General features: G+C 46.3%; 1 protein-coding gene across 1 annotated transcript in view; it reads left to right on the top strand.

Moving 5' to 3' along the window:
• The window catches only part of LOC120944114 (protein mono-ADP-ribosyltransferase PARP15-like), a 59981-nt gene that overhangs the window by 13913 nt on the left and 23006 nt on the right, over nt 1-23062 (top strand). Inside the window, exons 3-7 of the mRNA XM_040358005.1 lie at nt 1660-1722; nt 6113-6286; nt 10848-11029; nt 15172-15292; nt 17755-17817. Coding sequence (XP_040213939.1) covers nt 1660-1722; nt 6113-6286; nt 10848-11029; nt 15172-15292; nt 17755-17817 — 603 coding nt within the window. The remainder of the gene's footprint in view (nt 1-1659; nt 1723-6112; nt 6287-10847; nt 11030-15171; nt 15293-17754; nt 17818-23062) is intronic.

The raw sequence follows: 23062 nt of genomic DNA, 5'->3' as shown, positions 1-23062 counted from the left end.
CTGATGATGATGTAATATTGATGATGGTGGGGGGGCTGATGAAGATAAAATTAAGATGTAATGATGGTGATGATGGTGGGAGGGGGCATATGATGATGGTGGGGGGGGGGGGCTTGCAATGGTGAGGGGGGGTGCAATGAGGGGCTGATGATGGTGAGGAGGGCTTGCAAAGGTGAGGGGGGTTGCAATGAGGGGCTGATGATGATGATGATGTAATGATGATTGGGGGGGGCTTGCAATGATTATGGCGAGGGGGGGCTTGCAATGAGGGGATGATGATGATGGTGAGGTGGGGGGGCTTGCAATGATCATGATCGGTTTGCAATTAATGATTAATGATTGTGGGGGGGCTTGCAATGAGGGGCTTATAATGAAGGGGGAGGGTTGCAATGATCGTGAGGGGCTTGCAATGGTGAGGGCTTAGGAAATTGTTCATAGTTTTTTTTATAGTCCGGCCCCCTAACGGTCTGAGGGACAGTGAACCGGCCCCCTGTTTAAAACGTTTGAGGACCCCTGCTCTAGGGTCTCTGCTAAAAAAAACGTATATAATGTTTGGGGGTTCTATGTCATTTTCTAGGAAAAACATTATGATGTTTACATGTAGGAGCGAAGTGTCAGAAGTGGCCTGGTTGTCAAGTGGTTAATATCACTTTAGGTTCAGTTGGCTGCCATGCAATGCAGGCAGAACTCCGCACTAAATCTGCTGCCTCTTACCTGCAATGACACAAACACATGACCTTCAGACCGATATCAGAATGATACTTTGTCCCCCCTGATATTCGCAGTATTGGTCCCATTAGCTTGTGCTCTCTGTCATTCAGGCTTTTAACTCTATGCTGCCATCTACTGGTGATTTAATAGAAATTCCATGAGTTTTACTTTCTCCTTGACAGAACTATGGGCCAAATCTTCAAAGGAGATACGCAAGCGGAACTGCTGTTCAGCCTGCGTATCCCTGTGGCTATCTTTGGAAACGATCCTTAGAAGGATTTTTCCAAAGATAGTCAGAAGATCCGACATCTGTAATAGACTTACACTGTCGGATCTTAGGATGCAGTACCGCATCCGCCGCTGGGGGCATTTCGAGTCGAAATGCCGCTTTGCGTATGCAAATGAGTACTTAAGCAGATCCACAAAGCTTTTTAGCTTTGTGTTTTCTGCGTAAGTTACGTTTTGCATACGTAAAATTAGGGATGCTTTTACAAGGCCTAAACTGTTTAGACCTTGTAAAAACAAACCTTTTTTTCGATCGTCGCGTTTTTTTTTAAATTTCGTTGTTTTTTTTTCGGCGCGTATTTTTTTTTTTACCCGACACAACTTTATTGTCCCGTCGCGATCCACAAAGCCCGGCGTAAAGTACGTTCGCGCGATGCACGTCGGGAAAAATGACGTCACACGCATGCGCCGAACGTCCGGCGCGGGAGTGCGCCTCATTTGAATAGGAATCGCCCCCTCGAGCAGACGACCACCTTGCGACGGATGCACTTAGGTTACACGGCGTGTAATTTCTAGGTAAGTGCTTTGTGGATCGAGCACTTAGGTAGAAATGTAACGCCTGTGTAACTTAACTGCTGAAAGTTAAGTTAGGCAGGTTTTTTGAGAATTTGGCCCTTTGTGTTTAAACTCCAATTGAATTATAATTATTTTCTACATTTCTAGGTGTATCCAAACATATTCTCGCTTCAGCAGGAACTGCGGTAAAGGAAGAATGTGCACGTTTATGTAAGGACTGCATTTTAATTCATTTCTAACAAGGTTAAGAGGGCATGGAAGATGAATGAAAGAGATGAATGATAATGTGGGACATATGCTAGTTAGAGGGAAGATAGGGAATGGAAGGAACAGTTTAAGCTATCGGGGACGGGGTCTTCCTGACGGTTTTAATGTTATTTAGGGCCGAAACAACTAGTCGATTATGAAATTTATCCATTCCAATTTTCATAATCGATTAATCGGCCAGTAACATAATGGGGTTAAAACAACTAAAATGTGCCCTTTATAGTACAAAAAAGCAAATCGCTACTGTAAATATTACTTTCACTGTCCCAGAGTAAAAAATGAACCCGTAAGCGATTATTTGCTCTTTTTGTACTTATTTTTGTGGTTTTTTAACCCCCATTATGTTACTAAACATCTCAGGCCGGGTTCACACCTCTGCTTTTGGTGCTTTTTGCAGAAACACACTACAGTTCATTTACATGTTTTCCTATGGGACACGTTCACATCAATGGGCCAGATTCAGGTAGGGGCGCGCAAAACTGCGGCGGCGTAATGAATGACATTTACGTTACGCCTCCGCAAGTTTTACGGGGCAAGTGCTTGATTCACAAAGCACTTGCCTATAAAGTTGCGGCGGCGTAGCGTAAAAGGGGCCGGCGTAAGCGCGCGTAATTCAAACGATCCCGTAGGGGGCGTGGATCATTTAAATTAGGTGCGTTCCCGCGCCGAACGTACTGCGCATGCGCCGTCCCTAAAATTTCCCGACGTGCATTGCGGTAATTGACGTCGCAAGGACGTCATTGGTATCGACGTGAACGTAAATGGCGTCCAGCGCCATTCACAGACGACTTACGCAAACGACGTAAAATTTTCAAATCGCGACGCGGGAACGACGTCCATACTTAACATTGGCTGCGCCTCCTAATGGCAGGAGCAGCCTTATGACGAAAACGACTTACGCAAACGACGTAAAAAACGACCGCTGTTCGTGAATCGGCATAAGTATGTAATTTGCATACTCTACGCTGATATCTATGGGAGCGCCACCTAGCGGCCAGCGGCAGAATGCACCCTAAGATACGACGGCATAAGAGACTTATGTCAGTCGTATCTTAGGCTAAAGTCGGCGTATCTAGCTTTCTGAATACAGAAAGTAGATACGCCGGCGCTACTTAGCAATTATGCTGCGTATCTTTGGATACGCAGGCGTAATTGCTCTCTGAATCTACCCCAATGATTTTTCATTTCCTGTGTATCTGGAAAGGGCAAGGGCTTTTTAACGCAAAACGGTGCTATTTTGTTATTTTTGGTTCAATATACTTCAATGGAGAAGCTTCAGAAAAGCATGTAATGTGTTTTTGCGGCAATTTGTGTTCTGCAATCTGCCCAACAACAAGTTGGCCCAAAAAAAATTAAAAATTAAACAATAATCGGCCAACTAATCGATTATGAAAATCATCGTTAGTTGCAGCCCTAGTTATATTATGTTATTTTTGCATGGTATGTTCCAGGGGAGGGAGGGGGATTGAATGAATTAATGTATAATGGAAAATGGTTTAATAAAGATATAAAGTAAAAAAAAAAGTTGTTTGGACAATGATATCACCCTTTAAGGGGGATAGTTGGCTTGGTAATCCTGCATTCCTCAAGCTTTACATCAGGAAATTACAACTATACATATGACCTTATATGGCTCCTTGACCAAGATTAGGAGGCGTAGAATTCATTAGTGAGCCACAATATGAACCAACAATAATAGGGAAATATGCAATTTCCTCAACAAACAGTACCTCAAATAACCACTTGTTACAACCAAGGTATGCGGAATACCATCTCTGAGCGCACGACACATTGAACCTTGAAGCAGATGGGCTACAGTAGCAGAAGACCACACCGGGTCCCACTTCTGTCAGCTAAGAACAGGAAACTGAGGCTACAATTTGCACAGGATCAACAAAATTGGAAAATAGAAGATTGGAAAAACGTTGCCTGGTCTATTGAGTCTCGATTAGAGCTGCGACATTCAGATGGTAGGGTCAGAATTTGACATTAACAACATGAAATCATGGATCCATTATTCCTTGTATCAACGGTTCAGGCTGCTGCTGGTGGTGTAATGGTGTGGAGGATATTTTCTTTCCACACTTTGAGCCTCTGAGTACCAATTGAACATTGTTTAAATACCACGGCCTACCTGAGTATTGTTGCTGACCATGTCCATCCCTTTATGACTACTGTGTACTCATCTTCTGATGGCTCCTTCCAGCAGGATAATACACCTTGTCACAAAGCTCCAATCATCTCACCACTGGTTTCTTGAACATGACAATGAGTTCACTGTACTCCAATGGTATCCACAGTCACCAGCTCTCGTCCAATGGAGGACCTTTGGCATGTGGTGGAATGGAAGATTCGCATCATGGATGTGCAGCTGACAAATTTGCAGCAACTGATGCTATCAAGTCAATATGGATCAAAATCTCTGAGGAATGTTCTTCACCAAACTGTTTGCAGGCTTTCTTGTGCATCATCTTTAGAAGAGGCTTCCTTCTGGGACGACAGCCAGGCAGACCAATTTGATACATTGTGCGGCGTATGGTCTGAGCACTGACAGGTTTCCCACCTCACCTCACCCTTCAACCTCTGCAGCAATGCTGGCAGCACTCATACGTCTATTTCCCAAAGACAACCTCTTAATATGAGTAGATTCCTCCATCATAGCCCCCATACATCAGAATCCCCCATCAGCACCCCCATACATCAGATTCCCCCATCATAGCCCCCATACATCAGATTCCCCCATCATAGCCCCCATACATCAGATTCCCCCATACATCAGATTCCCCCATCAGAGTCCCCCTACTTCAGAATCCCCCATACATCAGATTCCTCCATCATAACCCCCATACATCAGAATCCCCCTTCAGAGCTCCCATACCTCATATTCCCCCATCATAGCCCCCATACATCAGATTCCCCCATCATAGCCCCCATACATCAGATTCCCCCATCATAGCCCCCATACATCAGATTCCCCCATACATCAGATTCCATCAGATTCCTCCATCATAAGCCCCATACATCAGAATCCCCCTTCAGAGCTCCCATACCTCAGATTCCCCCATCAGCACGCCCATACATCAGATTCCCCCATCACAGCCACCACACATTGCATGCTCACCTAGGCCGCCGCCAGGTAAACCAAGATGGCCGCCGCTCCGGAAGCTAGGCCGAAGCTGCGGCCTTTCCTATGGCCGAGGCAATGGAGCTCACAATCCCGTGGTGTGCCGAACCGAATATGTTGACCCATTCGGATCACGGATCAATGACGATCCGTTGCACCACTGCTAACGAGTCACATGACACTGGGAGGGAAAATGGCTAATTGGGACCAATTTGGAAATTTTCACTCAGGGGTGTACTCACTTTTGTTGCCAGCGGTTTAGACATTAATGGCTTTGTGTTGAGTTATTTTGAGGGGACAGCAAATTTACACTGTTATACAAGCTACTCACTAATTTACATTGTAGCAAAGTGTAATTTCTTCAGAGATAGAATAAAATATTTACAAAAATGTGAGGGGTGTACTCACTTTTGTGAGAAACTGTATGTCATTTCTGATTTTGCCCATCATCTCACATTAATTGGATGATCATCATGTGAGATAACAACAAGAAGAGCAGCTGTACAAAGATGGTTCCACTTCCAAGTTCCAGAGCTCATTTATATCTGATCTGCTCCAGGAACATCTACCGTATTTATCGGTGTATACTGCGCACTTTTTTCCCCTTAAAATAAGGGGAAAATCGCGGGTGTGCGATATACACCGATACCCGCGCTCAGTTTGAATGCCTGCGCCAACATATATCTAGTGCAGTACACTCGGCTACTTTCGGCCAGGCTCGGCTTCGCTCGTGCTCAGGCATAAACGTCACAGAGCGTGAGCACGAGCGAAGCCGAGACTGGCCGAATGTAGACAAGTGTACTACACTCGGTATATGTCGGCGCAGGCATTCAAACTGAGCGCGGGAAGCGGCGATTCGACAGGGAGACAGCGCGGGAGAAGCCGGGAGGACACCACCGAAGCCGCAGACGGACGCCGGACCCGACGAGGCCGCCGATGGACACCGCGCAAGACACCAAAACTGTACTACTACTTTTTTTACAGGAATTGCGGGTCCACATTAGGGGTGCGCGCTATACGCCGGAGCGCGCAATACCCCGATAAATACGGTATATTTGAAAAGATGGTTGCAGGACATAAAGCCAGAGAAGGATCATCTTTAGTTGTTGGAAGACATAAAGGCCCACTATCTACAACAATAGATTAAAATAATAGTTGAAGTAGTTTGAAGTAAAATTGATATATTTCTCTTTTTATAAAACATTTCAGGTAAACTCCCCAATGACGGCTGTGTGGTGACTGGTGCTGGAAATCTGAAAAGTAAAATAATAATTCACTTGATAGATGTAAAGCCAGAACACATTACGCCATATCTGAAAAAATCGTTTAAAGCCTGTGAACAACGTCACTTCCATTCCATTTCTATTCCAGCTATTGGAACAGGTAAAATGAGATGTTGTCTAGCTTATTCTATTTCACACCTAAAGTGAACTTGTGTACACTAATGACTAGTATACTAAAGCAGGGCTCGGCAAACCCGGGCGCCAGGTCGCAATCGCTATTAGAATTAGCGACCTGGCACCTGGGGCAACACAGGTCGCCGAAAGCCAATTGCAAGTCCAAAGGAGAAAGAAGATTTGCGCTCCAAGGTCCCAGACTATGGAACGCTTTACCAACCAGCATTCGGTTGGAGGAAAACCACTCAGCCTTCAGGAGAAAGATCAAAACTCATCTCTTTTGATATCAAAGGAGACAGGAACAACAAGTGCCCAGAGGCAATTTGGTTCGCATGTGCCGCGCTATATAAGTTTTTCATTCATTCATTCATTCACAGCTGGCCCCCTCCGTCGGCCGTTAATTGAGGCCGCGTCTTTGCAGCCTTCTGCAGGCCTATGCTTCTTTCTGCAATCTGGCGCCCTCTTGTGGTGGCCGTTGGTATTACAAGACAACCAGCAATGCTAATGGAGCTTTTCTGTCTGTTTTCATTGCCAAACAATCTTCTTCTCTTAGAACCCCCAAACATTATATATCATTTTTATTCTATCACCCTAGAGAATAAAATGGCGGTCGTTGCAATACTTTCTGTCACACCGTATTTGCGCAGCGGTCTTACAAGCGCACTTTTTTGGAAAAAGTACACTTTTTTAATTAAAAAATAAGACAGCAGTAAAGTTAGCCCAATTTTTTTTTATATTGTGAAAGATAATGTTATGCCGAGTAAATTGATACCCAACATGTCACGCTTCAAAATTGCGTCCGCTCATGGAATGGCGACAAACTTTTACCCTTTAAAATCTCCATAGGCAACGTTTAAAAAATTCTACAGGTTGCATGTTTTGAGTTACAGAGGAGGTCTAGGGCAAGAATTATTGCTCTCACTCTACCAATCACGGCGATACCTCACATGTGTGGTTTGAACACCGCTTTCATATGAGGGCGCTACTCACGTATGCGTTCGCTTCTGTACGTGAGCTCGGCGGGACGGGGCGCGTTCCTGGCTCCTAACTTTTTTAGCTGGCTCCTAGATTCCAAGCAAATTTGTCAAGCCCCGCACTAAAGTATTTACATTTACAGACTATGCACACAAAAGTATTTACATATTCTGACCAAGTTCTTGAATGAAAAGTTGTCCGCGTGTAAAACCTCTGCTAACATTTACATCAAAATGGACCCTATTGGCCACTACGCTGCTCAGGGCTGACACCATTGGCGGTCTCATAATTTCGGGGTGGGAGACGGACGGGCTCCTTACCTTAAGAGCTGTCATCCGCGAGAGTCCCGGTGGAGGCTGTAATCACTCGTGCTGAAACTAGCTATGTCCTTGCCACAGGAATGTTTTGAACGCGGGCATCCTCCCGCGCCCGGAAGTGACGTCAGACACGCAGCACACCGTGGAAACAAGCTCCCTTCTCTTTGGTTCCGAGAGCGTTCGGTCCCCACCGCCGCTGCCGCATGTGGCAAGGACACATGTGTGCTAGTTTCAGCACGAGTGATTACAGCCTCCACCGGGACTCTCGTGGATGACAGCTCTTATGTTCCCATGCCTAACCTAATGCCGCGTACAGATGGCCGTTTTTTGTGATGAAAAAAAAAACACGTTTTTGTTTCAATCTGAATTTTATTGAATTTTAGTAGTATCTACATAGACATACATTACTACTATAATCATAGCAGTCAAGCATACATGTACATAATACATATTTTCTTATCTGTAACATATAATACCCATAGGCACATAAAAAAAAAAGGAAGGAGGAACAAAAAAAAAAAAAAAAGGGGGTGGGGGGAAATAAAATTAAACAGTAATAATAATCTCCCCACCATGGCTACTCGTCTGTAAGGTTCCCTTTAACCCAGGTTGGGAATTCATCTGATTTCCGAAAGTCAGACCATGCAGACCAAGTATGAGAAAACTGCTCTTCCCTTCCCGTTTCCCGGGCCAATAGACTTTCCAAGTCTCTAGAACGTTCCAATTCCTTCACCCACTCCCCTAGGGAAGGCACTACCCCTGTCTTCCAGTATCGAGGAATAACTACTCTAGCTGCTGAAATAAAGTATCCAATCACGTCCTCTCTTGCCTTTTTTAAAGGACCTGGGGTCATATTTAGAAGGGCCACTCTGGGTGATGCGCAAATTACTGTATCCTCCAATTTTCCATATAGATCAAAAATTTGTTTCCAAAACCTTCTTACCGGCGGGCAATCCCACCAGACATGTAGCATGCTACCTTTTGCCTCGTGACAACGCCAACAAATGTCAGGTATATTTTGATTGATTTGATGCATTATAGAAGGGCACCTGTACCATCTACTCACCAACTTATATGCCTTTTCTTGTGATCTTGTATCTATTGAAGTTTTGTGAGTCAAAATAAAGCTTTTTTGCCAGTCTGCTAAAGCTATATTCTCTTGGAGTTCTTTCTCCCACTTCCGCGTGAACGGGGGGAGATCTGGATGGATTGAAAGCAAAAGGATAGAGTAAATTATAGAAATTGAGTGTGATATTGGTTCTTCTTGCAGTAGCAAGGATTCAAATGCAGTCGGTTCAGCATAGAAATCTAGTTTCGATGGGATTGATCGTATATAGCAAAAGGCTTGATGTCTCTGCAGCCACTGCGCAGAGTTCTGAGGGGTCTTAGTCGATGGAAAATCTACCACTAGTAGTGAATCTGTCTGGAGGACTTGAGCAATTCTTCTATGGTCTTGTTTATACCAGGGCCCAAACGTGATTGAGTGTAGGGCTGGTAAAAAATCCGGCGTTCCAAAAAAGGGGGTCATAGGGCTCAATTGTTTTGATATTTTATATATGGGTATCAGTCTGTCCCATATATACAGTGTTTGCCTAGTAAGGTCTACTGGTATTGAAAGGCCTTTTCGAAGAATAGGCGAGGTCCATGGAAGGGCGCATAAATCTATAGGATTCATATGTCCTTCCAATTGAACCCATTGCTTCGAGGTGAAGTGGTGAAACCAGTCCGTAATACGTGCTAATATAGTCGCTTTATGGTAAATCGAAACATCTGGTACCCCCACTCCACCTCTGTTTTTTGGTAGAGATAGTGTCCCGAAACTAATTCTTGACTGGACTGAATTCCAGATAAACTTAGAAAATAGTCGGTGAATTTTACGAAAAAACACTGCCGGAAGGTGGATTGGAATTGTTTGAAACAAGTATAGAAGACGAGGGAGTATATCCATCTTAAGGGTATTAATTCTACCAAACCACGAAAGACGTTTGAGTGTATATGATGTCAGGGTCGTTTGGATTTTATTGAGCATCGGGAGAAAATTTAGAGAGTATAGTTGTGCTGGTGACGCTGAAATACTAATCCCTAAGTATCGAATCGACTCCGTACACGTCTTAAAAGGAAAGTTCTTCGATATTCGCTTCATTTTTGTTTGCGGGACAGATATATTAAGAAGTTCTGATTTGTTGCAATTAACTTTAAAATTGCTAACTTCACTAAATCTCTGGAATTCTGAAAGTATAGATGGAATAGAGGTATGGGGGTTTGTTACAAATAGTAATAAATCATCTGAAAAAAACACGTTTTTGAAAACGTCATTTAAAATGACCGTGTGTGGGGAAAACGGCGTTTTATGTCTTCTGAAAAACGACAAAAAAAATTCGAACATGCTCGAATTTTTTGTGTAGTTTTTCAAAACGTTGTTTTTTGTGTCAATTAAAATGATAGTGTGTGGGCAAAACGACGTTGAAAACGACGTTTTTAAACCCGCGCATGCTCAGAAGCAAGTTATAAAGCGAGCTTCAATGGAACAGAGTGCCGTCGTACGTGCTGAACGTAACCGCGCTTTGCTAGAGCATTTTGAAAAACGATTGGTGTGTAGGCAATGTCGTTTTTGAAAATGAAGTTTTAAAAACGTTGTTTTATTTCATGATTTAAAACGTCGTTTTTTTTTCATCACAAAAAACGACCGTCTGTACGCGGCATTACACTCGGTTTGTGAGTAGGTTTTTTATACACCTTTTGCCATTTTAAAATAAATTCCTCACTTGCTACGCTTAGAAAGCGCCGCTTTGTGTCTTTTTTGTTGTTCTACAGATTGCTTCATCTGTCAGCTGGCTGCCATCTAGCAAAGTTTCAATTTGACTATTACATTGTTATGGACATTTGACATGGACTAATGCATATCCATTAACTATTTATCTGGACTCTTGTCATTTCACTACCCACTACTCTTCCTTTCTCCTTTCTTCATACCTGTGCATTGCACGGCACGGGTACTGAAAAAACTATGCAAGTTTAGGGGATATTTACTTTACCTTTAGGTAAGCCTTACATATATATAGGCTTATCTATAGGTACAATTAAAGAGGAAGACTTTCTACTTTACTTTTGGTCTGAGAATTTTGATTTAATTTTGATTATTTTTCATAGTAGAGGAAGGAGAAAATAGAAACCTGAACCTTGACTGGGAATTTGTGCGATTATAAATAAAATCATTCTGAATAGTTCTGAAGTATTGGTTTTCTGCTTTTATAGGTTCAGGAAATCTAGATCCCCAGAACTCCATCAAAGCCATTTTGAGAGCGATTGAAGAACATCTTATTAATCCTGATGACCAAGTTGAGAGCACCACAGTTAGCTCCGTTTCCAGGATCCGCATTGTTGTCTTTGACTTGGCTGTGTATCAGGAATACCTTAAGTTTTATCAGACTTACAAGGTAAAAGCAAATGTTCAGAAACAACTTTCACCAATCCATGAAAGTCATTTTGTAATAAGTTTGTGCAGTAGCTAGGCAGCCTAAAGCGGTATCAAACTCAAACAAAAAAAATCATATATTGCAGCTTACACCCCTGTCTAGTACCTCTGCCTATTAAGGCAAAAAGCATATATATTTTTTTTTTATAGTAATTAAGTAGCTAAAAGACAGGACTCAGGAGTATGACATGTACATTAGAATGGGCGATGCACTCATAAAAAATTGACGCGGGGGGGGGGGCGTGGCCGGATGTGATCGCGGCAGGACTTGTCTTCTCGGAGCTCCGACTTTTCTCTGTTCATCTATCCTGTTTGCGTCTGACTGATCGTTCGGTACGCATCGTGGTTGTGTTTTTAGGCTGGAGGAGCTACTGGGGAACACGGAGATGCCATCCTCAACCTCCAGAAGGCAGAAGGAGCAGCGTATACAGCCGCCGTTGGATCGGTGGCAGCTTCGCTCTCAAGGCAGCATGGCGGTTAGCTCCGCCCACGCCATCTTGGTTCCCGGCTCCTCCGTACAGAGCGCCAAATCTCTCCCAGCAAAGATGGCGCAGAAGACGAGTGCAGCACCGCAGGTATATGGTCACCGCAGTCACCTCGAATCAATATTAAAGTCCTTCAGGAGCCATGGGGGCAGGGGGAATTGGCGCTTCCGGACTGGCAGAAGTACTATCTGGCAGGTCAGATGGTGTTTGCCAGGCGTTGGCTGCTGGCTGATGAGGGTAACACAGCCACTCTTCTGGATGCGGCACTCTTGGGCTCCTACGAAAGCTTACGACTGGCCTTATATAGGGGCCCAAAGTCCACCTTACCCTTAACTGTTTCAATGAATTCACCATCCGGGCGTGGGATGCCGCCACCACCCTGATGTCACCTTCTTATTTGGGGGTCTCGCCCTCAGCTCCGCTGTGGTTGAACCCACATTTGTCAGACTTCTGCTCCCTCCCGGATCCTACGATTTGGGCCCGTGGGGGTGTTAAGGTACTAGAAGATATCACTAGAGAGGGTGAGCTTATTTCCTTTAATCAATTAAAGGCTAGACATGACTTGCCGAATTCTTTTTTCTTTCGATACCTGCAGCTGCGCCATGCCTTTCAAGCGCAGTTCGGAGATCGTAGAGTTGAATTCCTTCCCTCGGCACTGGAGACTCTCTTGAAGGATGAGGATCTGGCCAAGTGTTTATCAACAGTATATAAATCCGTGTTCAAAAAAACGCCTCTTGGGGTTTCTAGATGTAAGGAAAGGTAGGAGAGGGACATTCCAGACATTCAAGGGGAGGACTGGGAGGATATGTGGGATCGCCCCTTCAAACACCTGGTCTCTGCTAGGGACCGTTTAATACAATTCAAGTTTCTCCATCGCATTTACTACACCCCTGCCAGGCTGTCTCGTGTTTATTCGTCCGCTAGTGGTCAATGTTGGAGGTGTACGCATTCCCTGGCAGACTCGGAACATATTTTCTGGACGTGCCCACAAATTCAAAAAATTTTGTCGGGGGTGGTGGAGTGCCTGTCAGAGGTACTTAGTGTCCCGGTCCCGTTATGTGCTAGGGTTTGCCTCATTGGGCTGGTGGAGGAGGTAGTTCCCTCCCTGGCACACCGTACTTTGCTAAATATTGGGCTGTTTTACGGCAGAAAAGCTATCCTATTGAAATGGAAAAATTCCAATGCTCCCACAGTGTCATTCTGGAAGGGGCTGGTCAATTCTGTAATACATATGTATAAGGCTACTTACAGGGCAAGGGGATGTGACAAAAAGTTTACACGGGTTTGGCAGGCCTGGCTGGACTCTTCATCTACGGTGGGTTAAGTTTACTAGTAGGGTTGAGCGAACCCGAACTGTTCGTACCGGACTTTTGGGTTTTTGGTACCCGGACCCGAACCCGAACAATTTGCTGTAAGTTCGGGTTCGGTGTTCGAAAATGTAATGGCGCGCTGCAGGGCAGCCAATCACTATTCGTTTTACTCATGTGACCTAGAAGCCATCACAGCCATGCCTACTAATGGCATGGCTGTGATTGGCCAGTGCAGCATGTGAACCAGCATGTGACCCAGCCTCTATATAAGCTAGAAGCACATAGCACACCTCGTCACTCTGCTTTAGATAGGGTAGGGAAAGGCTGCTGCTGCTGCTGCTGCTCTGAGGGAGAGAAATATATAGGAGTCAGACTGTCCTGCTTCAGAAATCAAATTACACCAGCACTGCATATGTTCCTGTGAGATACTCTGCATTAGATACTTTAGGGAAAGGTTCCTGATTTTGCTTATAGGGAGAGAAATATATAGGAGTCAGGCCTCGTACACACGACAGAGGAACTCGACGTGCCAAACACATCGAGTTCCTCGTCGAGTTCAGGGATGAAGCCGCCGTGGAGCTCGGCGGGCCGCCTTCTCCCATAGAACAACGAGAAAATAGAGAACATGTTCTCTATTTTCTCGACGAGTTCCTCGGCGGCTCCATCGGGCCAAAAGTGTACAGACGACAGAGTTTCTCGGCAGAATCCGGCTCTGACCGAGTTTCTCGCCGAATTCTGCCGAGAAACTCTGTCGTGTGTACGAGGCCTTAGTCCTGCTTCAGAAATCATATTACACCAGCACTGCATATGTTACTGTGAGATACACTCTTTACATACTTTTCTTCTATTGTGCTATTCAAAAAACATCCATTAAGGGAAAAAAATGTTTTTGCTGTGTTTCCACCATATCTGTATGTGTGAGATACACCCTTTATATACCTTTCTTCTATTGTGCTATTCAAAAAACATCCATTTAGGGAAAAAAACATTTTTGCAGTGTTTCCTCCAGTTTTAGCAGTGTTTCCTCCATATCTGTAGGTGTGAGATAAACACTTTAGCTAGTTTTCTTCTATTGTTCTAATCCAAAAACACCCATTTAGGGCAAAAATATATATTTTGCAGTGTTTTCTCCATATCATATCTGTATGTGTGAGATAAACACTTTATATACTGTTCTTCTATTTTGCTATTCCAAAAATACCCATTTAGGGCAAAAAAAAATATTTTGCAGTGTTTTTTTATTTGTATGTTATTTTAAGTTATTTCCCTATCCACATTTATTTGCAGATTACTTGCCATGCTCTTACCAACATTTTGCTGCCATTTGCAGCCCTCTAGCCCTTTCCGTTACTTTTTTTGAGACATTTTAGTACTGAAAAGTTTGGGTCCCCATTGACTTAAATGGGTTCGAGGTCAAGTTCGGGTCAAGTTCGGCCGAACCCGTCAAACCCGAACATCCAGGTGTCCGCTCAACTCTATTTACTAGTGTAATATAAATGGCCTGTATCCCCTTCGGGGTTTCTTGTGAATGAGGGTGTTCTGTAAAGGATTGAATGTAGCTGTTATGGGAGGACAGATTATTATTATAATTATACTTCCTGGACTGTATATGGTGCTTAGGTATGTGATTGTCCGGACAAGGTGGTTGGTCGGGTTTTGGGGGTGGGGGGGGATTTAGGTTGAACTATGTTAATTTAATTTTTGGGTTGGCCCTGCGTGGCCACTGTTGGGGTAGGTATGTTGCCTACCTCGTGGTATGTTCAGTGTTGTTTTCGTGTTGACTTGTTTGAAAACTCAATAAAAAGAATTAAAAAAAAATACTGACAGCAGTGTGCAGCAGCACCTCACCGACACGACCCGTCCCCTCCTGAGTCACAGTGACAGTCTCTCTCCATGCTAAGTGGTCCCTTCAGTTCCCTCCAGTCCAAACAGCACTGACAGTCCCATTTCTGGCTTGCCTTACACCCATCCTACAGACCCACACAAGAGGCTACTCCGCTCGGCTCCCTTGGTTACATGACACACTCAGACACCGCCTCCACCAGACCCCACCGCCGGCACCGCCTGAACACACTGTAGCAGGCACTTGGATGGTCTCAGCTGGCTCCGGACCCAAGCCGAGCGTCAAAGCCATATTTTTTACTGGCAACCTTTTCCTCTTACTGGCATTTACTGGCAGCAGAAAAGTGCCCATTTTTTTCTGGCTACCAGTAAAAATACTGACGGTTGGCAACACTGGTGTATGTACTGAGCGATATGAATTTGATTTTCGCTTTCTTTGTGTAAATTGTAATCCTCTGTCTGTTTAGATCAACTACTCTCACTTCACTGCCTTTGGGAAAACAATAGAACTAGTTAAAGGTGACATCACTGATCAACCTGTGGATTGTATCGTGAACCTCGCAAACCGGACCCTGGATCAGAAAATTGGTAAATTTTATATTAATTGAATGTGTGGGCCTGTAAGGTAAACTAAGTAATTGTTTGTTTCATTCCAATGGGAATATTGATTAATATATAATACTGTGCAAAAGTTATGGGAAGTTGTGAAAAAATGCTGTAAATTACATAAATAGTTACATGATTGGTAAGTTTAAATAAAGACACCGGTCCATCCAGTTCAACCTGTGTGGGTGTGTGTGTTCATGTGAAATAACATTTCCCATATCCCTGTATACTGTTTTCACTAAAATGCCTGTCTAAGAGTATTTTGAAACTATTTATACTTTCCAATGACGCCACTGATTGTGGAATCCTTACCGCTGTAAAGCCCTGTATACATGCTCGGTTTTCTTGGCAGTAAAAAGTCCGCAGAGAAAACCAAGGGGAAAGCAGAGAACCTGGCAGGAAAACTGCCATGGAGCTTTGGCCGGGAATCCCGGGCATGTGTATGCTCCATCGGCACTGCCTCGCAGTGTTTCCCATAGGTAAGTAGTACATCGGTTGGGAAAAAAACGCCGGGAATCCAGATGGGAAAATAGAGAGCAGGTTTTCTATTTTCCCGCCGGGATTTCCAGCTGTTTTCCTGACGGGAAAACTGTGAGGAAGCATACACATATCCGGTTTTCCCAGACAAAAGTTCTCCTGGCAGTTTTCCTGCCAGAAAAAAACATTTATGTGTATGAGGCTTGACAGTAAAAAATCCCCTTCATAGTTTAAGGTTAAACTTCTTCTCCTCCAATTTCATTGAGTGGCCCCTTGTCTTCTTACACTTCCTATGACTCCTTACTCCTAATGCTAGAATCATCATTGAGGTATTTGTATATCACTATCATATCTACTTGCATCCAAAAGTAATGGACTGGTTCCACCCACATGGAACATACATTAAGTGGAAGCTATGAGCGGATATTAACGGATTGTGGAGCTGCATAGAGGCGATCTAGGGATCACAGGAAATTTGTGAAGACAGTGCTCTAATCACACCCCAAACCCCCATCTTTTTTTAAAGCCGATTAAAGTCCCAGGCTCTAATCATGTGCTTTTTTTAAAACAAAAAAACCCATTGCAATCCATGCGTCCAGAGCCCTGCATGTAGATTAGGGGCAGGGCGCATGGATTAGGAGGGCAGCGCTCCTGTGCCCCTTATGGATGGGCCACCACTGTGAAGGAGAGACCCCCGGGCTCAATACACAATATTACCAGGGTGCATGCCTTTACACACACATGAACCACCTCAATATTGAGCACTTTCACCTCCTTCCTACCCAGTCCAGTTTGCACCTTTTGTATCCAACTGGCACCCACACTTGCAGGTTTTTTAGTTTTGAGCCCCATACACACTATTAGATTTTCCGCAGATTTTTGTCTTCAGATTTACCAAAACCATGTAGTGCAAGGGCCTGCCTGATTGCAGACAAAATAAAACTCTTAAAGCGGTCCTCCACCCTAAAGTGGAGTCCCGCTGATCGGAACCCTCCCCCCCTCCGGTGTCACTTTTGACACCTTTCAGGGGGGAGGGGGGTGCAGACACCTGTCTAAAGACAGGTATTTGCACCCACTTCCGGCCACACGATACGGGCGAAAGACGGGCATTCCGTCACATCCCGTCTGTCGCCCGTTGTGTGCTGGGAACACTCGGCTCCCAGCACACAGCGTGTGAGCCAATCGGCGGGCGCAGCGCGACTCGCGCATGCGCCGTAGGGAACCGGGCAGTGAAGCCGCAGCGCTTCACTTCCTGGTTCCCTCAGCGTGGATGGCGGGGGGAGCAGCAGAGTGACGAGCGATCGCTCGTGCTCTGCTGCGATCGGCGCTGGACTCCAGGACAGGTAAGTGTCCTATTATTAAAAGTCAGCAGCTGCAGTATTTGTAGCTGCTGACTTTTAATATTTTGTTCCCATGGCACATCCGCTTTAAGGCTTGACCTCATATTACATGTTTTTTGTAATTCTGAAGACAGAAATCTGCATAGTGTGTATGGGGTCTAAGTTCCTGTGCATGGCCTGCCCAAGGTTAGGAGTTAGGGGTTAGGGTTAGGGTTCCCCATTGAAGAATAAGGCTAGGACTCAGGAATTGGAACAGGGACCTCCCCCAGAGGTCAAATGTTAGAAGGCGGGTTCCCAGAGGTCAAAGGTCACAGGGCGTGGCTGACCCCCCCCACCAAAGTGTAACGCCTACCCTAACTAAGTCGGGGAATGAACAAGTCAGGGAAAGCGTGTGGCCTCTCCATGTGCTGTATGAAACAGCTGTGATCAGAAAATAGAACAAAGTGGAGGGGTTGGGGAACATTAACAACTGACCGTGGTGGTCCAGGACTGCATATTAGCTGCTCTTCTGTATAATGAAAGTAGGTACAAATGACAGTTTGGATTCAGTGATTTTAATACATCCTTTAAAGAAGCTTTTCAATTAGTCGACTCTCTCTTTTGAGGCATTTTCCTATCTGTTTGCAGGTGTTTCTAAAGCAATACTGGCTGCTGCTGGGAAGGTAGTTGAGGAAGAATGCAAGCGTATTGGTAAGTTATTTGCTATATTCCTACAGTAGGTGCACGCGATATTGTGTCAATCTCGCTCCCTTTCTCGGCGAGATTGAGCACCTACGAGCCCCATCGCGGGAGCCAGAGCCGAGCTGGCTTGCCGCTATAGAGACAAAGCCGTCATAGAAGCGACGGGAGATCCGACTTGGATTTCCGCCAATTCTACACGTGTGCAGCGTTTGTTATGAATCCTGAGGGGGAAGTCCCCGCCGGATTTTAAATAAAAATCCGGCATGGGTTCCCCCCTCAGGAGCATACCGGGCCCTTAGGTCTGTTATGGGTTGTAAGGAGAGCCCCCCCTACGCCGAAAAAACGGCGTAGGGGGTCCCCCTACAATCCATACCAGACCCGTATCCAAAGCACGCTACCCGGCCGACCAGGAAGGGAGTGGGGACGAGCGAGCGCCCCCCCCCCCCTCCTGAGCCGTACCTCATCAACATGGGGACAGGGTGCTCTGGGGTGGGGGGGCCCCGCAGTGCGCCCCCCTGCCCCAGAGCACCCAACCCCCCCATGTTGAGGGCATGCAGCCTGGTACGGCTCAGGAGGGGGGGGCGCTCGCTCGTCCCCACTCCTTTCCTGACCGGCCGGGTAGCGTGCTTTGGATACGGGTCTGGTATGGATTGTAGGGGGACCCCCTACGCCGTTTTTTCGGCGTAGGGGGGCTCTGCTTACAACCCATAACAGACCTAAGGGCCCGGTATGCTCCTGAGGGGGGAACCCATGCCGAATTTTTATTTAAAATCCGGCGGGGACTTCCCCCTCAGGATTCATAACAAACGCCGCACACGTGTAGAATTGGCGGTAATCCAAGTCAGATCTCCCGTCGCTTCTATGACGCGCACGTTGGAATGTGCTGTCACTATTCCAGTGAGTGCGAGATCTCGGCACCATGTCGCCGAGAATCAGCGCGATGCTGTCATGCTAAAAACACAATATCACAAACACCTACTGTACTATTGTGGTCTACCTTTTTCAGATCTAAAAATGTGTTTTTAAAGTGGAACTTAAAGGGGTTGTAAAGGAAATTCTTTTTTTTCATAATAAGCATCCTTTACCTGCAGAAATTCCTCTTTTCACTTCCTCATTGTTTGTTTTTTGCTCAGAAGTTGCTCTATTTCTTCTCTGTTCTGTTCTGTTCACTTCCTGCTTGTCTGATTGTTACTGACCACCGTGAAGGGAGGCTTTACTGCGGTGGTCAGTGACATGCTCACCCCCTCCTGGGAACTACATCTGTGTGGCAGGACGCTCTCTACGTGTTAGAGACTTCAAGGAGGTGTGAATTACTGGGCGTGCCGCAATGCATACTGGGAAATGTAGTTCTTACATGAACGAGCGCCGCAAACCAGGAAGTGAATGAGAGAACAGAAACTAGAATGCTGGAGGTGATATAGATGAAGGAATTTAATAGGTATTTACTTGTTTTTTAAAAGAATCATTACACTATTCTGTCTGTCTACCTTGCAGACATTGGCCCAGATTCACAGAGAGCGGGCGCACATTACGCCGCCGGAGCGCAAACAATGTACCCTACGCCAACGCAGCGCAGAGAGGCAAGCATGGAATTCACCAAACCAGTGCTCCCAACGCTGCGCTGGGTTTCGAAGGCGTATGCCGGCGTAGGTGGAAGTGGGCGTGAGCCTTGCAAATGAGTCGTGACCCCATGCAAATGATGGGCCGAGCGCCAGACAGATACGTATCACGAACTGCGCATGCGCCGAGACGTGGCCGCATCCCCATGCGCATGCTCACAACCACATCGGAACAACTGCCTAAACTACGCTGGATCACTGCGTACGGCGTGAACGTAACCTACGCCCAGCCAGACACGTCCAACGTAAAATACGCCGGCTTGTGTTACCTGGTGCAGACCTTTGCATGTCTGCTGCTGGGTCACACCTCCTTTCTGGGGAATAACTTTACGCTGGACGTACAACTTACACGCACTGCGTCGGGCGCACGTATGTTCGTGAATCGCCGTATTTCACTCATTTGCATATTTGAATGGCTAATCAATGGAAGCGCCACCATGAGTCCAGCCTAAATGTGCGCTTACCCTACGCCGGCGTAGGCAAGTTACGTCGGCGGGATGAAGCCTGTTTTTAAGCGCATCTTAGTTTGTGGGTCCGGCGCACAGATACGACGGCGCACATTTGCACTTTTGTCGGCGTATCTTGTTATACGTCAGCGTAAGTGCTTTGTGAATCTGGGCCATTAATTTTAGGCAAAACATATTTTTCGTTTACAACTCCTTTAAGTCAGCTTAGTGGTGGAGAGTGTGTTCTTGTGATTATTTGCAGATACGTATAGAAATGTTGTGCATTATGTACTGTACACTTACCTACTAGTAGCGCAAAGCCCCCCGATGGGTCCCGCTGTTTGCCCCAGGTTCTATTCCCTACTTGGTGCACAGCCGCAAGCAAACAGCAGCTTCTCAGTCTCTCCATGCAATAACTAGACAGAAAGTGTCTTTTTTTATACAGTGCAAGCAAAGGTAATAACTATACTCTTTAAATACTCTTTAAAATAGACATTCGTTTAGTTTCTAATTTGTTTTTTAACGAAAATTCGGAAGTTCGTTAATTCCGAATTTTCGCATTAACAAATTTTTTATTTTCGGACTTCCGAAAATTTTGAATTTCCGATTATCCGAATTTTCGGATTTCCGAAAATAACAACCTAGGATGCTAGCAGGATTACAGGTTAGTTTATTTTTTCTCAGTGGAGCAGAATTAAAATGTTTTTGGCTCTTCTGGGTCCTGTCGGTTGCAGGCTCAACTGCTCCCCCATTTCTATCAGGTTCTAGAATATAATGGGTTGGGAAAGTCAGACCCTGGCTGAAAACTCATACATTTTATTTGTTTTTTTTTGCTTTTTTCGGAAATTCGAATATTCGAAATTTCGAAAATTCGAAAATTGTTACGGAACCATGAACCAGACGTACAACAAGAGATAAGTGAAAATAAGAAGGCTTTATTGAAAATCAAGCATTAAAGCAAAGTCCAAACGGATGGTTAAACCGAAGCAGAGTCTTACGAAGCCAGAGATCAGGAACCAGGAGGGTAGTTTAAAACGAAGCCAGGATCAGGAACCAGCAGGGAAGTCAGACGAAGCCAGGATCAGGAACCAGCAGCAATCTTAGAAGCATGTGAACACAGGAGGACCAAGCAAGGAACTGAGCCACAGACCTCCCATATATATATGAGCCAGGCATCCAGCTCCTCCCAGTGGGAAGGAGGAGCCGCAGGGTGGGAGGCTACAAGAGACCCAGAAACCAAGATGGCCGCCAGCACATGTCAAACGAAGGAGACAGGAGAGAGGTAAGACCATGACAGTACCTCCCCCTCAAGGGCCCCTCCTCCGCGGTGCAAAAAACGGTTTCTGAGGGAAGCGTGCGTGGAAGGCTCGGAGCAAAGCAGGAGCATGGACATCTGCGGAGGGAACCCAGGAACGCTCCTCTGGACCATAACCACGCCAGTGGACCAAAAACTGCACCCGACCACGGACCAGGCGTGAGTCCAGGATATTGCTCACCTCATACTCCTCATGATTGCCCACTTGGACCGGACGAGGCCGAGGAACCGAGGAAGTGAAGCGATTGCACACCAGTGACTTCAACAGGGAGACATGAAACACGTTGGAGATCCGCATGCCAGGAGGAAGCGCAAGGGCATAGGCTACCGGGTTTACCCTGCGAAGCACTCGGAAGGGACCAACAAAGCGAGGAGCCAGCTTGGGAGTGGGCACTCGAAGGTTGAGGTTGCGAGTGGACAACCATACACGGTCTCCGACCTGGTAGGAAGGAGCAGGCGCTCGTCTGCGATCAGCCTGGAGTTTCTGGCGCTGCGCAGAGACCTCAAGGGACCTCTGGATCTGTACCCAAGAGGCGCGTAGGACGGAAAGGTGATCCTCCACAGCCGGAATATCTTGGGGAGAGAATGCCTCCGGTAACACGGCAGGTTGGAACCCATAATTGGCCAAGAAGGGAGACGTCCCAGAGGAAGAGTTCACCGCCGTGTTCCTGGCAAACTCAGCCCAAGGCAGGAGGTCAACCCAATTGTCCTGGTGATCGGAGACATAGCAACGAAGGAATTGCTCCAATGCCTGATTGGATCGTTCTGCGGCCCCATTGGACTGAGGGTGGTAGGCCGAGGAGAAGGAGAGATGAATCCCCAACTGGGAGCAAAAGGCGCGCGAGAACCTGGACACAAACTGACTCCCCCGATCCGACACTATCTCCTTGGGCAAACCGTGCAACCGGAAGACCTCCCAGGCAAAAATCGTGGCCAACTCTTGTGCAGAGGGTAACTTCTTGAGAGGAACACAGTGGCACATTTTGGAAAACCGATCCACAATCATCAGAATGACCGTATGGCCTCGGGATGCAGGGAGGTCCACAATGAAATCCATCCCCAGGTGTGACCATGGACGCTCCCCGGTGGCTATGGGTTGCAGCAGGCCCAACGGAAGGTGCCGAGGGGACTTACTTTGGGCACAAACGGAGCATGCCGCTACATATGCGGCGATGTCGGAACGTAGGGAAGGCCACCAGAACAGACGTGAAACAGCCCAGGACAGCTGATTCTTACCAGGATGCCCCGCGGTCTTGGAGTTATGGTAGGTTCGCAACAACCGAGTGCGCAACTCCTCAGGCACAAAACATCTGCCGTTGGGTCTCCCAGAGGGAGCACCAGATTGAGCCGCCAAAATCTGCTCACCAAGGGGAGAGGTCAGACTGGTGCGAATGGCGGCCAGGATCTGATTCGGAGGTATGACCGAAGTCGGTATAGATTCCTCCCTGGACAGCTCGGAGTACTGCCGTGATAAGGCATCCGCCCTGACGTTCTTGGAACCGGGTAGGTAGGAGACCACATAATTAAAACGTGACAAGAACAGAGCCCATCTGGCCTGACGTGGTGTCAATCTCTTGGCCTCAGAAAGGTAGGTCAGATTCTTGTGGTCCGTCAGGATGAGAACCGGAACCACCGAGCCCTCGAGCAAGTGCCTCCACTCTTTGAGAGCCTGCACTATGGCCAATAACTCCCTGTCACCAATCTGATAGTTGCACTCCGCGGGTGACAGTTTCCGGGAGTAAAACCCACAAGGAAGCAGCGGACCCTCTGGTGTTCTACGCTGAGACAGAAGGGCGCCTACTCCCGTCTCAGACGCGTCCACCTCGAGGACAAAGGGCAACCCAGGGTTGGGATGAGACAGAATCGGAGCCGAC

This window comes from Rana temporaria, chromosome 6, assembly GCF_905171775.1.
Source record: "Rana temporaria chromosome 6, aRanTem1.1, whole genome shotgun sequence".
Classification (NCBI taxonomy): Eukaryota; Metazoa; Chordata; class Amphibia; order Anura; family Ranidae; genus Rana; species Rana temporaria.
The sequence above is the reverse complement of the archived record's forward strand: the minus strand, read 5'-3'. Positions and strand labels throughout refer to the sequence as shown.